The sequence below is a fragment of the Oryctolagus cuniculus genome, chromosome 3 (genome assembly GCF_051225735.1).
Source record: "Oryctolagus cuniculus isolate XC-2025 breed Fujian yellow rabbit chromosome 3, ASM5122573v1, whole genome shotgun sequence".
NCBI lineage: Eukaryota > Metazoa > Chordata > Mammalia > Lagomorpha > Leporidae > Oryctolagus > Oryctolagus cuniculus.
In genome coordinates, this window is record NC_142869.1 from 3,752,509 (window position 1) to 3,766,657 (window position 14,149).

Sequence of the window (14,149 nt, forward strand, 5' to 3'; positions counted from 1 at the left end):
GGCTTTCCCGCAGGAACTGGGGGCCGCAGACGTTCAGCCAGTGCGGCTCAAGCCTGGCACCCTTGGGGGCAGCCCAGGAGCAGAGCCCGGATGGGGGCCAGGTGGGGCCCTGGCCTGCAGCCTCACCTGCTCCCAGCGCGTCCCCCACGGCCCGGGCCACCCCACAGCCGCAGCCCGCCTAGACCCCGGCCCAGGCCTAGCACCCTTGGGGGGCAGCCCAGGAGCAGAGCCTGGAAGGGGGCCTGCCCAGGTCGGGCCCTGGCCTGCAGGCTCACCTGTGCGCCCAGTGCTGCCCCCACGGCCTGGGCCACCCCGCAGCGCAGCCCGCCTAGCCCCCGGCCCAGGCCTAGCACCCTTGGGGGGCAGCCCAGGAGCAGAGCCCGGATGGAGCCCAGGTCGGGCCCTGGCCTGCAGCCTCACCTGCTCCCAGCGCGGCCCCCACGGCCTGGGCCACCCCGCAGCGCAGCCCGCCTAGCCCCCGGCGAGGGCCCCCTGGCTGCGTGGTTTTACTAAACTCCTGGTCTTTTCCACTTTCAGAAAAAGAAAGAGAAGAGAGGCAGGCGGGGGAAGCGGGAGAAGAAGGAGAAAGACCTGACGGCCGACAGGTGCGTGGTGCGGTGGCGGGGAGACCCCACCGCGGCCCCAGCGCGGCCTGAGCCCCCTCTGCGGCCCCGCACACCTGGGAGGCCAGGGCCGCCCCGCACCCGCGCCTCCCCCGGGCACAGCCCTGCACCCGCGCACCACCCCCACTCCGGGCACGGCCCGGCCCCGCCCCGCACCCGCGCCTCCCCCCCCACCCCCGGGCACGGCCCCGCACCCGCGCCTCCCCCGGGGAACAGCCCCGCACCCGCCGCTCCGCGGGCCTCGGTGTGAACTGTCCGTAATGGCTCCCACATGGAAAACAGCGCGTGGGTTCCAGGGCCAGGGATTGTAGAGGAGTTTGCTAAATCCTGAAGAGGCCTTTCGTCCCCTGGCCCGGGGGAACCGGTCCGCGCGGGTGGGGTCTCCGGAGCCCTCACTGGGCCACGTGCTTCCCGGCGCTTGGTCACGTGCCCCCCCCCCCCCCCGGTCATTTGTTCGGGTCACGTGTTGCTCCTCCCAGGAGGAGACACAGCGTGTGCGGGGGCGCCCGGCCTTTGGCCCGTGGAAGAGCCGTGCGGGGGTGCGGGAGGCTGCCGAGAGCGGCCCGCGCGGTTCCCCAGGCGGGGCTCGGTTGTCTGGGGAGCAGCTCAGCATCCGGGCGCTGGCTGGCTGCCTGCACAGCGGGCCTGGGCCGCGTTTGAGATTGGGGTGCCCTGGTGCCTGGGGAGAGCCGTGTGCCTCTGGGCACCTGCACCGCTGTGGTGCGTCCAGCCAGGCGCATCCCTCGAGGAGGCCTGGCCCGCAGAGGCAGGAGGAGCCCCCATCCTCCGGCCCACTCCCCCAGTATTTAGGATAGCCAGGGCTGGGCCAGGCCAGAGTCGGGAGCCAGGAGCTCCATCGGGGTCTTGCACGTGGGTGGCAGCGGCCCGAGTGCTGATGCCACCAGGGCCGTGTCCGGGTCTGCACAGGCAGGAGCGAGAGGCGGGAGGGACCCGGGAGGGACCCGGCCCCCCAGTGTGGAACCTGGGCGTTTTAATCCCTAGGCCAAGCGCCTGCTCCCTTTCAGGAACCTTTTTTTTTTTTTCTGACAGGCAGAGTGGACAGTGAGAGAGAGACAGAGAAAGGTCTTCCTTTGCCGTTGGTTCACCCTCCAATGGCCGCTGCGGCCGGCGCACTGTCACAGGTGTGCCGTGCTGATCCGATGGCAGGAGCCAGGTGCTTCTCCTGGTCTCCCATGGGGTGCAGGGCCCAAGCACTTGGGCCATCCTCCACTGCACTCCCGGGGCACAGCAGAGAGCTGGCCTGGAAGAGGGGCAACCGGGACAGAATCCGGCACCCCGACCGGGACTAGAACCCGGTGTGCCGGCGCCGCAAGGCAGAGGATTAGCCTAGTGAGCCGTGGCGCCGGCCCTTTCAGGAACTTTTAAATATCCCTGTGTCACTGGCTCGGGTTCATTCTCCCACGATACTGTAAGACCACTCCTGTTTCCCTCATCAAACTGACATCACCATTACAACCAGCATTTTCAGTATGGATTAGGTAGTTTTAAAGTTGAAAATGTGTTATCCCATAGCAAAAGTCGATCTCACTGGAAAAATCCAAATACGGTTTTCTGATTGGGACTGCAGAGTTAGAGAAGAGAGAGGTCTTCCATCCACTAGTTCACTCCCCAGATGGCAGCAGTGGCTGGAGCTGGGCCCATCTGCAACCGGGAGCCAGGAGCTTCTTCCAGGTCTCCCACTCAGGTGCAGGGGCCCAAACACTGGGGCCGTCTTCCAGTGCTTTCCCAGGCCATAGCAGGGAGCTGGATCTGAAGTGGAGCAGCCAGCACCCATGTGGGATGCCTGCCCCTCACGCAGAGGCTTGACCTACTACACCACAGCACTGGCCCCAGGAGTGTCTGTTTTTTGTTTGTTTGTTTGTTTGTTTGTTTTGTTTTGTTTTTTAATTTTTTTGACAGGCAGAGTGGACAGTGAGAAAGAGAGACAGAGAGAAAGGTCTTCCTTTGCTGTTGGTTCACCCTCCAATGGCTGCCGCGGCCAGTGCACCGCACTGATCCAAAGGCAGGAACCAGGTGCTGCTCCTGGTCTCCCATGGGGTGCAGGGCCCAAGCACTTGGGCCATCCTCCACTGCACTCCCGGGCCACAGCAGAGAGCAGGCCTGGAAGAGGGGTAACCGGGACAGAATCCGGTGCCCCGACCAGGACTAGATCCCGGTGTGCTGGCGCTGCAAGGTGGAGGATTAGCCTAGTGAGCTGCGGCACCGGCAGGAGTGTCTTCATATATTCTGTTTTGATGAATGTAGACTTTCTTCAGTTTTGTGTTGGTGTTTTCACCTATGTGTTATGTTTATGTTAAATAAGTGTCAGATGAAGTAGTTGATGCTTCCTTGATAGGTCAGATTCTGTTCTCCTAAATTCCATTGCAATTAAACCATTCTTAATTTTCAGCAGGAGGCATAGTCTTTTACATATATTTGATGGAACACGGTTCCAATCAACCAAAGATGGCGATCATTAGATTGAAATTTATCCTAATAGTATTTGGCTTGAGTCTGATACTCTCGGGTCTTCTAATCGCACTAACTCAGATCACAGAACAGTGGGTCTATTTAAAAACACTTATGTTTACAATTATCAGCCTAAGGAAAGACTAGGATAAAACAGAAGAATAAAGGAAGGGAAAGACCTAACATCATAAGGGACCCTACTGAGTGGTGTTTCGCCAGCACCGCGCTGAGTTCCCTGAGCAAACCCCAGTGAGAACTGCGGGAGCCTCGTTCAGTGGGATACCACATCCGTTTCTTCTCAGTTAATATAAATGACCAGTGTGCTGGCGCCATGCCCACGCCTTCTTAGAGAAGTGGTTCAGACATCTGTAGACACTGCAGAAAAATATAGCGCCCTCCTAAAAAATCATCACACTCACAGCTTTAGACATTCTATGTTCCGTGTAAAAATGGCCTCCGGTATAAGCTTTGTTCTCTGCAGGTATTTCTTTTAAACTGTTATAGTATCGGGTTAAAAGGAAACATGTATCACAAAGAATTAATGACCTGCCATAGCTTGCAGACGCCAACTGCATATGCAGTTCTGGGCTCGTTGCATCACTATTGTTGGGTAACTTCTGATTTATGTTTGCGCCATCATAGGAGTGATGGGAGGGCGGTTTGCAGGAGCTATAGCTGGTCTCAGACACTCAGAGATAAAACTTCTCTTGCTGGGAGACTTCCAGTATGCATGTGGATGAGTGAAGGTGTTGTTTTTAGAAACCTAACGTAGTCCCAGAGTCCATCGATTTGCACATGCACAAACATGCTTTGCAGTAGGTGTGGTTCAAGTTCTTGGCGTCTGTGGTTTTGATGTCTTGTGTGTTCATGACGCAGACGCGCTGCTCTCTCCCCAGGACCATCGAGTCCCTGTACAAGGAGCTGGTGGAAGAAGGGCTGCTGATCCCAGCTCGGAAAGTCAACCTCTCTGATTACATTGGTAAGGGACACCCGCACGATGCTACCTGGGTCACGTGACTCCCCTGGGCTTGTGAGACCCCAGAGCTTGGGAATATACTTCGTTTGTGTTTTTAGCCAAACCAGAACCTAGCCCACGGTGGCTTCTGCTACATATTTGCCAGACTGAACCGATTTGAATAACCTAAGAGAACACTGTAGACTAACAGGTTCTCTTGATCAAATTGGCCCAGCTCCTCTGCCCTAACATGGTAGCAGCAGATTCTTTTTAACCTGCTAACAGGTTCCTCAGCTCATTCTGACGTACTCAGACCTCAGAAGATGAATCGTTCATGTGCTCATGGCTGAACACACATCCTTCCAGGACACATTCTTTCCAAACGAGGCCTCCAGCAGAGAGAAAGGGAAGAGGGGAGGGGAGAGGGTACCAATTCCTCAACTGATGTTTTTATCTTGATTTTTATAAAACAATACGATGAGCCCAGGACATACTGGAAGTTTGAAATTCTTGCACCCTAGTGGAGTTACTCTCTTTGCTTTCATGAAGAGTGTATGTCTGGTAAGCAGGGACCGTCTCTCTTACATAAGCACAAAGGATCGTCACACTCAGGAAACTTAGCGTCAGTCCAGATGCTGAGACCCCAGTGACGTGTGGCTAACAGTTTCCCCGTAGTCCGATCGTGTTTGTCCTCAACCCACAGTCCAGTCCGGAGTCTTCCAGGGGGCTGTCAGCTGCCTTCAGTCTTCTTGAATTGCCTTCATTCTGGAACACTGCCCTGGACTGCTCTGATCCTCCAGGACACTGACTATCTTTGAAGACTCTGAGATGTGTTCGAGGCCGCCTCAGGACTGACTTTGTTGATGGTCTCCTTGTGAGCTGATTCGGGTTCTACATGTTCAGCAGGAAACCGCAGATGGCCGGGCTTCCAGCTGAGGGTCCGTGGTGCTCCCCAGTCCCCCACGGGCAGTGCTAGGGCTGATCACAAGCAGGAGGTGCTGTTTGCCGATTTCTCCACCTCAAAGTCTCGTCTTTTCCTTTGTACTTAATGAGTGGTCTGGGGGCCGTCCTCTGAGGCTGTGGGGATGCTGTCTGCACTGGTGTCTCAGCCTCCACGGTGGCTTTTGCCTGCGTCAGTGATCACTGTGATGGGTCCTTCTTCCTCCAGCAGGTTCTGTTCCTTGTGTGGAAATACGGAATCTTGTCGAAATGTTGCAGCATCGGTGTCGACTGGTGGCCGCTCTCTGGTTAACTGTGCTGTAATGCACCCCATCCTTACTCCGTCTGTCTGTGTGGGCCCCGTTTCGGCCCGAGAGAGCGAGAAGGCCAGCATTTTCCTTTGACCAAGTGTTTATTTGACTCCTGTGAAAGGCAGCCTTGTTTCCTTCTCGGAGACTCATTTCCAGCAAGTGTAACAATTTGACCAGAACATGAATTGGCGTGTGTATTGAGTTCCTGCTTACTTCATGTGTTTCTTGTTCAAGTCCTGGACAGTTTCCTCCTGTATTCCCTTGATTGTGTTCTGTTAGTTATGTTAGTAATGAAAATGACAGCTTCTGACAGAACGGGCTCTTATGTGTGGCTCCAGTCTTGTAGCTAAAGATCCCACTGCTTCGTACAGCTCCTGGTGCTTTTACGGTGCTGGCACATGGTGCATTCCCAGTAAATATTTGTGGACTGATTTCTCAACTCCTTATGAATTTAACCATTCTGGACTTTTCCTGTGATCTTCCAGTTTCTAACCTCTGCGGTACCCAAGGTCATAGTGGGTAGCATCAGCCCCTGAGAAAATGAACCATTTCTTAAAAAAAAAAATTCAAATTTTCCCCAAGGGCTGGCATGCTTTAACCTTGTCCGTATTTGACTTATTTTTCCCCAATCAGATCTTTAGCTTCAACAGCAGCAATGGGCGTTCTGAAGTCCCCACATAAAAAATAAACAGAGCAACTAGGTAGCAAAAACACAAGTTCATAGGCCAAAAGTTTAGCTGCAACCTGGGAACTAACAGATTTTTGGAAAAGCCCAGAACAGGGAAGAAGTTAATAGAGAGTTGGCACTGAGGGGCCTCAGAACACGAGACCCCAGCACAGCCTGCACTCACTGGAAAGGGCCGTGGCCACGGTGGGACAGAGCTGACCCGGACAGGAGGGGCTGTGCCCACTTTCAGCACATGAGTTCCCTGGGGAGGAATGGGGGAGCATGGAGGAGCTGCAGCTGTCAGACTCTTGGGAGTGAGTGCGTGGTTCCTTCCCCAGCAGGGCCCCGTGGCAAGAAGAAACCTGGACTCAAAGGTCAACAGGATGGGGGAAAATAACACAAAACAGGAAAAAGGCCCAGAAACAACCGAGGACAGGAAGCAGAGCCGGAACTCCTGAAAAAGTCGCCGTGGCTGTAGTACGTACGAAAGTGTCAGCTGTCCTGACCATGGCCGCCCCTAAACATGTGGGGAAATCAGCTACATAAATTTCAGCAGTGGAAAATTCAAGGTCAAAGCCCACATAACATTAATGTGAGAAAAAAAGACTAAGGGAAAATCAGCATCCGAGGAGACAGTCCCATAAGCAAATCTGTACCGGAACTTCCTACTTCCAAACAGACTAATATGCATTAATATGCACAGAAGACACCTCAGAACAGCAGGAACAAACTGGAATCTGTGAGAACTCGGAAGTGAGGTAACAGAACTAAGTATTATAGATAAAGGGAAAATACTTGAGAAAAAATGAATTACGATGGCTGTAAGACAAAGAAGATCCAACACACGGATAACGCACTTCTCGTTCAGAAGAAGAAAGCCAAGCAGAGAAACAGAACGAATGCTGATAACTGCAGTTCATGCACACTGTCTTTACAGAGACACTGACAGCGCCCCATGGGAGGCTCACTGTGTACCCAGGGATGCAGCTCAGGCTGACAGCACCAGGGTGCTCTGCTAATAAAAGTACTTTGGGGCATCACTGTGAAACAGAGCACACAGCTTGCACAGGGAAGGAAACTAGAATATTCTCAGGCTTTTCAACAGGAATGCTTTATGGCAGAAGTAAATGGAGGGGCCGGCGCTGTGACACAGCAGGTAAAGCTGCCACGTGCCATGCCGGCATCCCATGTACGCACCAGCTCGAGTCCCGGCTGCTCCACTTCCCATCCAGCTCTCTGCTGTGGCCTGGGAAAGCAGTGGAGGATGGTCCACGTGCTTGGGCCCCTGAATCTGCAAGTGAGACCTGGAAGAAGCTTCTGGCTTCATATTGGGTCAGCTCCAGCCATTGCAGCCATTTAAGGGAGTGAACTAGTGAATGGAAGACCTCTCTCTCTCTCTCCCTCTCCCTCTCTCTCTCTCTCTCTCTCTCTCTCTGCCTCTGCCTCTCTGTAACTCTGCCTTTTTTTTTTTTTTTTGACAGGCAGAGTTAGATAGTGAGACAGAGAGAAAGGTCTTTCTTCCGTTGGTTCACCCCCCTAATGGCCGCTACACCAGCGCTGCGCCGATCCGAAGCCAGGAGCCAGGTGCTTCTCCTGGTCTCCCATGGGGTGCAGGGCCCAAGCACTTGGGCCATCCTCCACTGCACTCCCAGGCCATAGCAGAGAGCTGGACTGGAAGAGGGGCAACCGGGACAGAATCCAGAGTACCGGCACCACAGGTGGAGGATTAGCCAAGTGAGCCACAGCGCCGGCCAAACTCTGCCTTTCAAATAAATAAATCTTAAAAAAAAAAAAAAGTAAATGGAGCAATCATTTTAGATGCTCAAGAAAACAAAGTAAAAAAGATCCAAGGATTTTGTGCCCAGCCAAATTTAAGTATTCAGGACACAAACTTATAGACTTAGAATGCCTTCCCCAAGAGCATTCCTGAAGAATGTTCTAGGAATGAGCTACAGGCCACCAGAATGGTGGGGAGCCTTGACGGAGGGTGGACAGAGAACATTCAGTGTCTACTCCACTATGAACCGAGCCTCTGGGGCCAGTGTGTGGCACAGCAGGTTAGGCCGCCACTTGCAGCACCAGCATCCCGTATCAGAGCATGGGCTCAAGTCCAGCTGCTCAGCTTCTGATCCAGCTCCCTGCTGACGTGCCTGGGAAGGCAACAGAAGAGGGCCCAGGTGGCTGAGCCCCTGCCACTCATGTGGGGATTCCTGAATAGGGTTCCTGGCTCCTGGTGTCCACGTGGTCTAGTCCCAGCTGTTGTAGCCATTTGGAGAATGAACCAGTGGATGGAAGATTCGCCCTCTCTCTCCCTCTCTCTCTCTCTCTCTCTCTCTGTCTTCTTCTCTCTCCAACCATTCTGCCTTTCAAATAAACAAGTAAATCCTAAAAACAAAGCAAAAAATAAAAATACAAACTGTGCCTAACCAGGGCCTGCAAGGGAGGGAGCACGAGCCATGTGGGGCCCTGTGCTGTGGCTGCAGCACGAGGGGGAATCTGAAAACTTCAGGAAAATGAGCTATGAAAAAACTAATACGTGGATTTCAAAAACTTTTGCAGCAAAATAACTTAACCTTTTAAAAAATAGTGATTGATTGATTTGAAAGGCAGAGAGAAAAGGAGAGACAGAGAGACAGAGAGAATGAGAGTGAATGAATGAATCGTCCATCTGCTGAAATCTCCCCAAATGGCAGCAATGGCCCAGGGCTGGGCCAAGCTGAAGCCAGGAGACAGGAACCCCATCCAGTCTCCCACGTGGGTGCAGGGGCCCAAGTATTTGGACCACCCTGCTGCATTCCCAGGCTCATTAGCAGGAAGCAGAAGTACAACAGCTGAGACTGGAGCTGATGCCCACGTGGGATGCTGATGTCACAGGCCGTGGCTCTCCCACGGTGCCACAGTGCCAGCCCCAGTCATTCATCTTTTAATTCCATTTTTCCGTGAACTCCTCCCAGCACCCTCATACAGACTCGGGAACCAGGAACTCAGCCCAGTACTCCCGCATGGACGGCGGAGCCCGTCACGTGGCCCAGCACTGCTGCCCCCCGGGACTGCATTAGCAGGAAGCCGGATCAGGTGCCGGCCTGGGAACTGAAGCCCGGCACTCTGAGGTGGTCATGGGGTCTTCGCCGCTGCACCAAATGCCCTCCCTCAAGGGTATTTTTTTGAAAATACTCAGCCTGCAGTTCCAAACCACAGCGCACTCGCCAGCTCCCAGGCTGCCTGCTGTCTCTCTCCCAGGGACCGCAGACCGGCTCAGCATTGCCCAGGGACCCCACGTGAAGGGGGTCCTATGTGGGGGTGCCCCCGACCCTGCCCACAGTGCCTGCTGCTTCCCGCCTGGCAGGCCACAGCGTCACTCTCCCCGTTCTCACTGAGGCTGTTGCGGGCCCTGCGGTGAGCTCATGAGGTCACACTTGGTGCAGACCTGCAGTGTCCTTCTGAATCACTCAAATAGAGCAGCGCTCACCCAGACATCGCGACAGAGCGCACAGCGTCTGCGCAAGACTCGAGTTCTCCGGCGAAGCCTCGGCGACCTCGGGTGGCAGGTCCAGGTCGACTCTTTAACCGCAGCCTCTCTTGCTTCCTTCGTCCAGCCTGGTCATCTCAGTGGGTTGGGGCCATGGGAAAGGCTGTGCTGTAGTCCTCACAGTGGGGGAGGAGGGCCAGCCAGCTGGAAGAGAGCTCTGGTGTCTGGGCAGGTGTTTGGTTACCCATCGCTGGCTTCCCTGGACCCATGTCTGAGTCTGGAATGAACCACCCTGAAGCTACAGTCGTTTCTGCCTGCCTGCCGGTACTGACACCCGTGCTGGCCTGGTGTTTCTCACGTTGCCCTTGGCATTGGTCACCTGGCCTGGTGGCTGGCAGACTCAGCATCCAACACCAGAAGCTGTGATTAGCACCCAAGCCCGTGAGCGCTGCTCGAGGCTCAGGACACGTGCACCATCTTGGCAGGGCTCCTGCAACAAGAGGTGGAGCCGCAGGGGTCTCTGCCGGGTGCTGAGGCCGATTCCAGCCCCTGCGGGAAGCCGGGCCTCCCGCACCAAGCAGAGCTGTGTCTTTCGGCAGCTCCGGAAGACTCTAGCAGCCGTCAGTCAGCCTGGATCCCGGCTCGCTGGCCTCGCGTCGTCGCCCTGCCCTAAGGGGATAAAGCCCCTGGCCGTGCTGGCCGTCGTGGGGCGGGGTGGGTGGCGGGGAGGGGATGACTGTGTCCTGGCCGTGCCCTCAGAGGCCCGGCCACCAGTGAGAACAGTCCGTGTCCTGCCCCCGCCCGCCTGGAGTAGCTTCTCTAAGAAGCCAGTGTGGAAATGGAAAGGCCAATTCCGGCCGGCACCGCGGCTCACTAGGCTAATTCTCCGCCTTGCGGCGCCGGCACACGGAGTTCTAGTCCCGGTCGGGGCGCCGGATTCTGTCCCGGTTGCCCCTCTTCCAGGCCAGCTCTCTGCTGTGGCCAGGGAGTGCAGTGGAGGATGGCCCAAGTGCTTGGGCCCTGCACCCCATGGGAGACCAGGAAAAGCACCTGGCTCCTGGCTTCGGATAGGCGTGGTGTGCCGGCCGCAGGGGCCATTGGAGGGTGAACCAACGGCAAAGGAAGACTTTTCTCTCTGTCTCCCTCTCTCTCACTGTCCACTCTGCCTGTCAAAAATTAAAAAAAAAAAAAAAAAAGGAAAGGCCAATTCCTTTCTGTTTCTCGAATTTCGTTTTGTTTCTCGTTCCTTCCTGACTGCGCACTGACATTCTTCTTCTCTTCCGGTACGTCACTCATTCCGTGTCCGTGTGTCAGGGCGACCGTAACGTGCGCCCCTGCTGGACGGCATGGGTGATAGAAACTGACCGTCTCAGGTCCTGGAGGCCTGAAGTGCAGAGCTGAGGCATCGGTCGAGCCGCGAGGGCAGGTGGCTGCTGGCCCCTGGCATTGGCTGGGGTGCAGACACAGGGCCCCATCTCCACCTCTGCCTGCCCAGGGTGCTCTCCCTGTTCATGGGGACACCACTCCCACTGGGTTCGGGGCTCACCCTGAGGGTCTCAGCCCAAACGCGGGCATCCACAGCGACCCTATTTCTGAGTAAGGTCGCATTCCGAGCCCCCGGGAATGCACGCTTCGGCATAGAAGCACGGGGGACACAGCCCGACACTGGGCACAGGTCCTGCTTCCCTGGCCCTGCCCTGCCTCTGTCTAGGACACCCCTCCACCTGCTGTGTGCTGCTCCCCTCCCTCCTGGCCACTCTGTGCAGGGTCTCTGCGGGAATCCCGACCTTCTGAGCTCTGAACAGGAGGTGGAGGGCAGGAAGGGGCGTGGCCTTTGTGCTGGGCAGTAATCCGCTGGCAGAGCCGGCCTCAGAGCTGGCAAACACCCCGGGCTGGCCGTGCACATCACTTGATTGGGACCGACACCCACCAGTTCAACTTCACATCATTTGTTTAAAGGAAATCAGTTAGGATCCAGAAGATATGGTGCATCAGGATGTTAATATGGGTTTACAGGGGCAGGGAAATTGGGGTCACTTTCATGCCACCGCTGGTGTCACGTTTACTAGCAATAAGCGCTGGAATTAATGGCGGCGGCAGTCTCTCTGTCTAGTGGAGGCTAAATTAACCACTCCTGTAGTTATTACCTGCTCATTAAGCAGCGCGGGTAACTGGAGCCGTAATGGACGCTTTCATTAGAGCTCGTTCCCCCAGCCGACGCCGACGCCATTGTCCTTGCCGGGGACTTTCTGCTGTCACCGGGAGAGGCTGCCCTCCCCGGCAGCCCTGCGCGCATCCTGTGCGTTGGAACCTTAATTTGCATAGCGTTTGAAAACACCTAATGGGCTTTGATGTCTTCAGTGCTTTGTACACACATCCATGTGCGAGCCGCAGTCGTCAGGATGTGCAGGGCACGGAAGGCGCCACACGGCCAGAACCTGTTGTAAAAAGGAAGCACCAAGGAGCAAAATCCAGGACACTGTGGTTCATCAACTGCTTTTATTCCAGATTCAGACACAAATCAAGGGAGACGCACACGGGCACAGCAGACCCCTGCTCCTGACGAATGGAGACAGCCAAACTAATTTTCCTGGTGACCTTATCCAAGTTAGTTAGAAAATAACACTTGCGATTTATGGCGAGTTACAATTAAGACCTTTCATATCTTCTAATTAAACCCGTAAAGATTTATTTCTGCATGATTCCTTGGGTAATCCTTTAAAAATGATAAAAACTAAATGGACCTCACCTTCCAGAGGAGAAGCTTCTATTTATCCTAAATTAGACTCATACCCTTCCTTTCAAATGGCCGCCTCTCCGATTCAGATTTATACCTCTCCAGTACAAATTCCACAGCGCCCTTACGTCGTTTATTTTTAAAGTCTGTGCAAACGGTAAATGAGTATAGGAGAGCACTCCCGCACGTTCGAGGAAATGGAACTGAAAGTTTGGTTTGGGGGCCGGCGTCGTGGCACAGCGAGTTCAGCAGCTGCCTGTGCCGCTGGCATCCCGTATGAGCACCAGTGCCAGTCCCAGCTGCCCCTCTTCAACCCAGCTCCCTGTGTATGCGCTTGGAAAGGAAGCAGATGGCGGCCCGAGCGCCTGGGGCCTGCCACCCACATGGGAGACCCAGATGAAGCTCCTGGCTTCCCCCTGGCCCAGCCCGGTCTGGTGCAGCCACTTGGAGAGTGATGGGTGGGTGGGAGATCTTTCTGTTCCTCTCTCCAGCTCTGCCTTTCAAATAAACAAATAAGTCTTTTAAAAAAATTATTTCAGTGGGCCGGCGCCGCGGCTCAACAGGCTAATCCTCTGCCTGCGGCGCCGGCACACCGGGTTCTAGTCCTGGTCGGGGTGCCGGATTCTGTCCCGGTTGCCCCTCTTCCAGGCCAGCTCTCTGCTGTGGCCCGGGAGTGCAGTGGAGGATGGCCCAGGTCCTTGGGTCCTGCACCCCATGGGAGACCAGGAGAAGCACCTGGCTCCTGCCTTCAGATAGGTGCAGTGCGCCGGCCATTGGAGGGTGAACCAACGGTAAAGGAAGACCCTTTCTCTCTCTCTCTCTCTCTCTCTCTCTCTCTCTCTCCCTGTCCACTCTGCCTGTCAAAAAAAAAAAAAAAGCAAATTATTTCAGTGTAAAAATACCTTGAAAATTCATGCACCCAAATCTTTGAAGACGTCATGAAAAAGGCATATTGTGAAAAATGTGTGTGTGGATTTCAAAAAATTTTGCACCAAATTAAAATCCCCTTTAATTCCCTTTTCCACGACCTTTCGGTGCCCTGGGTAATCGCGCGTGGTTAAAGCTCAGCCCTGGCCGCCTTCCTGGTGAGCCCTCAGGGTGGGGCTCTCCCCTCGCCCACAGCCAGGACGGAAACGCCCCGGAGGCCGGCATCCAGCCAGCGTAACTCCCGGTCTACGCCGGCCGGTGCACCGGGCTTCCCGCCTTGCAAGCCTTCCCTTCAACTCTCTCTCTGCGACGTGTTCTCTGTGTGACTCCTGACATGTTCTCTGTGTGACTCCTGACGTGTTCTCTGTGTGTGACTCCTGACGTGTTCTCTGTGTGACACTCCTGACGTGTTCTCTGTGTGACTCCTGACATGTTCTCTGTGACACTCCTGACATGTTCTCTGTGTGACACTCCTGACGTGTTCTCTGTGTGACTCCTGACGTGTTCTCTGTGTGACTCCTGACGTGTTCACACTCCTGACGTGTTCTCTGTGTGTGACACTCCTGACGTGTTCACACTCCTGACGTGTTCTCTGTGACACTCCTGACGTGTTCTCTGTGTGACTCCTGACGTGTTCACACTCCTGACGTGTTCTCTGTGTGACTCCTGACATGTTCTCTGTGTGACTCCTGACGTGTTCTCTGTGTGACACTCCTGACGTGTTCTCTGTGTGTGACTCCTGACGTGTTCACACTCCTGACGTGTTCTCCGTGACACTCCTGACGTGTTCACACTCCTGACATGTTCTCTGTGTGACTCCTGACGTGTTCTCTGTGTGACACTCCTGACGTGTTCTCTGTGTGACACTCCTGACGTGTTCACACTCCTGACGTGTTCTCTGTGTGTGACTCCTGACGTGTTCTCTGTGTGACTCCTGACGTGTTCTCTGTGTGACACTCCTGACGTGTTCTCTGTGTGTGACACTCCTGACGTGTTCACACTCCTGACGTGTTCTCTGTGACACTCCTGACGTGTTCACACTCCTGACATGT

At 55.0% G+C, this 14,149-nt stretch overlaps 1 protein-coding gene across 2 annotated transcripts in view; it reads left to right on the forward strand.

Annotated features, from left to right (window-relative positions):
* DRC11 (dynein regulatory complex subunit 11) overlaps positions 1-14,149 on the forward strand; it is a 153,136-nt gene that overhangs the window by 99,476 nt on the left and 39,511 nt on the right. Inside the window, exons 12-14 of one of the 2 annotated variants that reach the window (XM_089328875.1) lie at positions 538-605; positions 3,989-4,071; positions 4,751-5,735. In XM_089328875.1, coding sequence (XP_089185001.1) covers positions 538-605; positions 3,989-4,071; positions 4,751-4,800 — 201 coding nt within the window. In that variant the 3' untranslated portion in view covers positions 4,801-5,735. Of the gene's footprint in view, positions 1-537; positions 606-3,988; positions 4,072-4,750; positions 5,736-14,149 lie in introns of those variants that run through there. The other variant, XM_070070001.2, reaches the window with a different exon arrangement.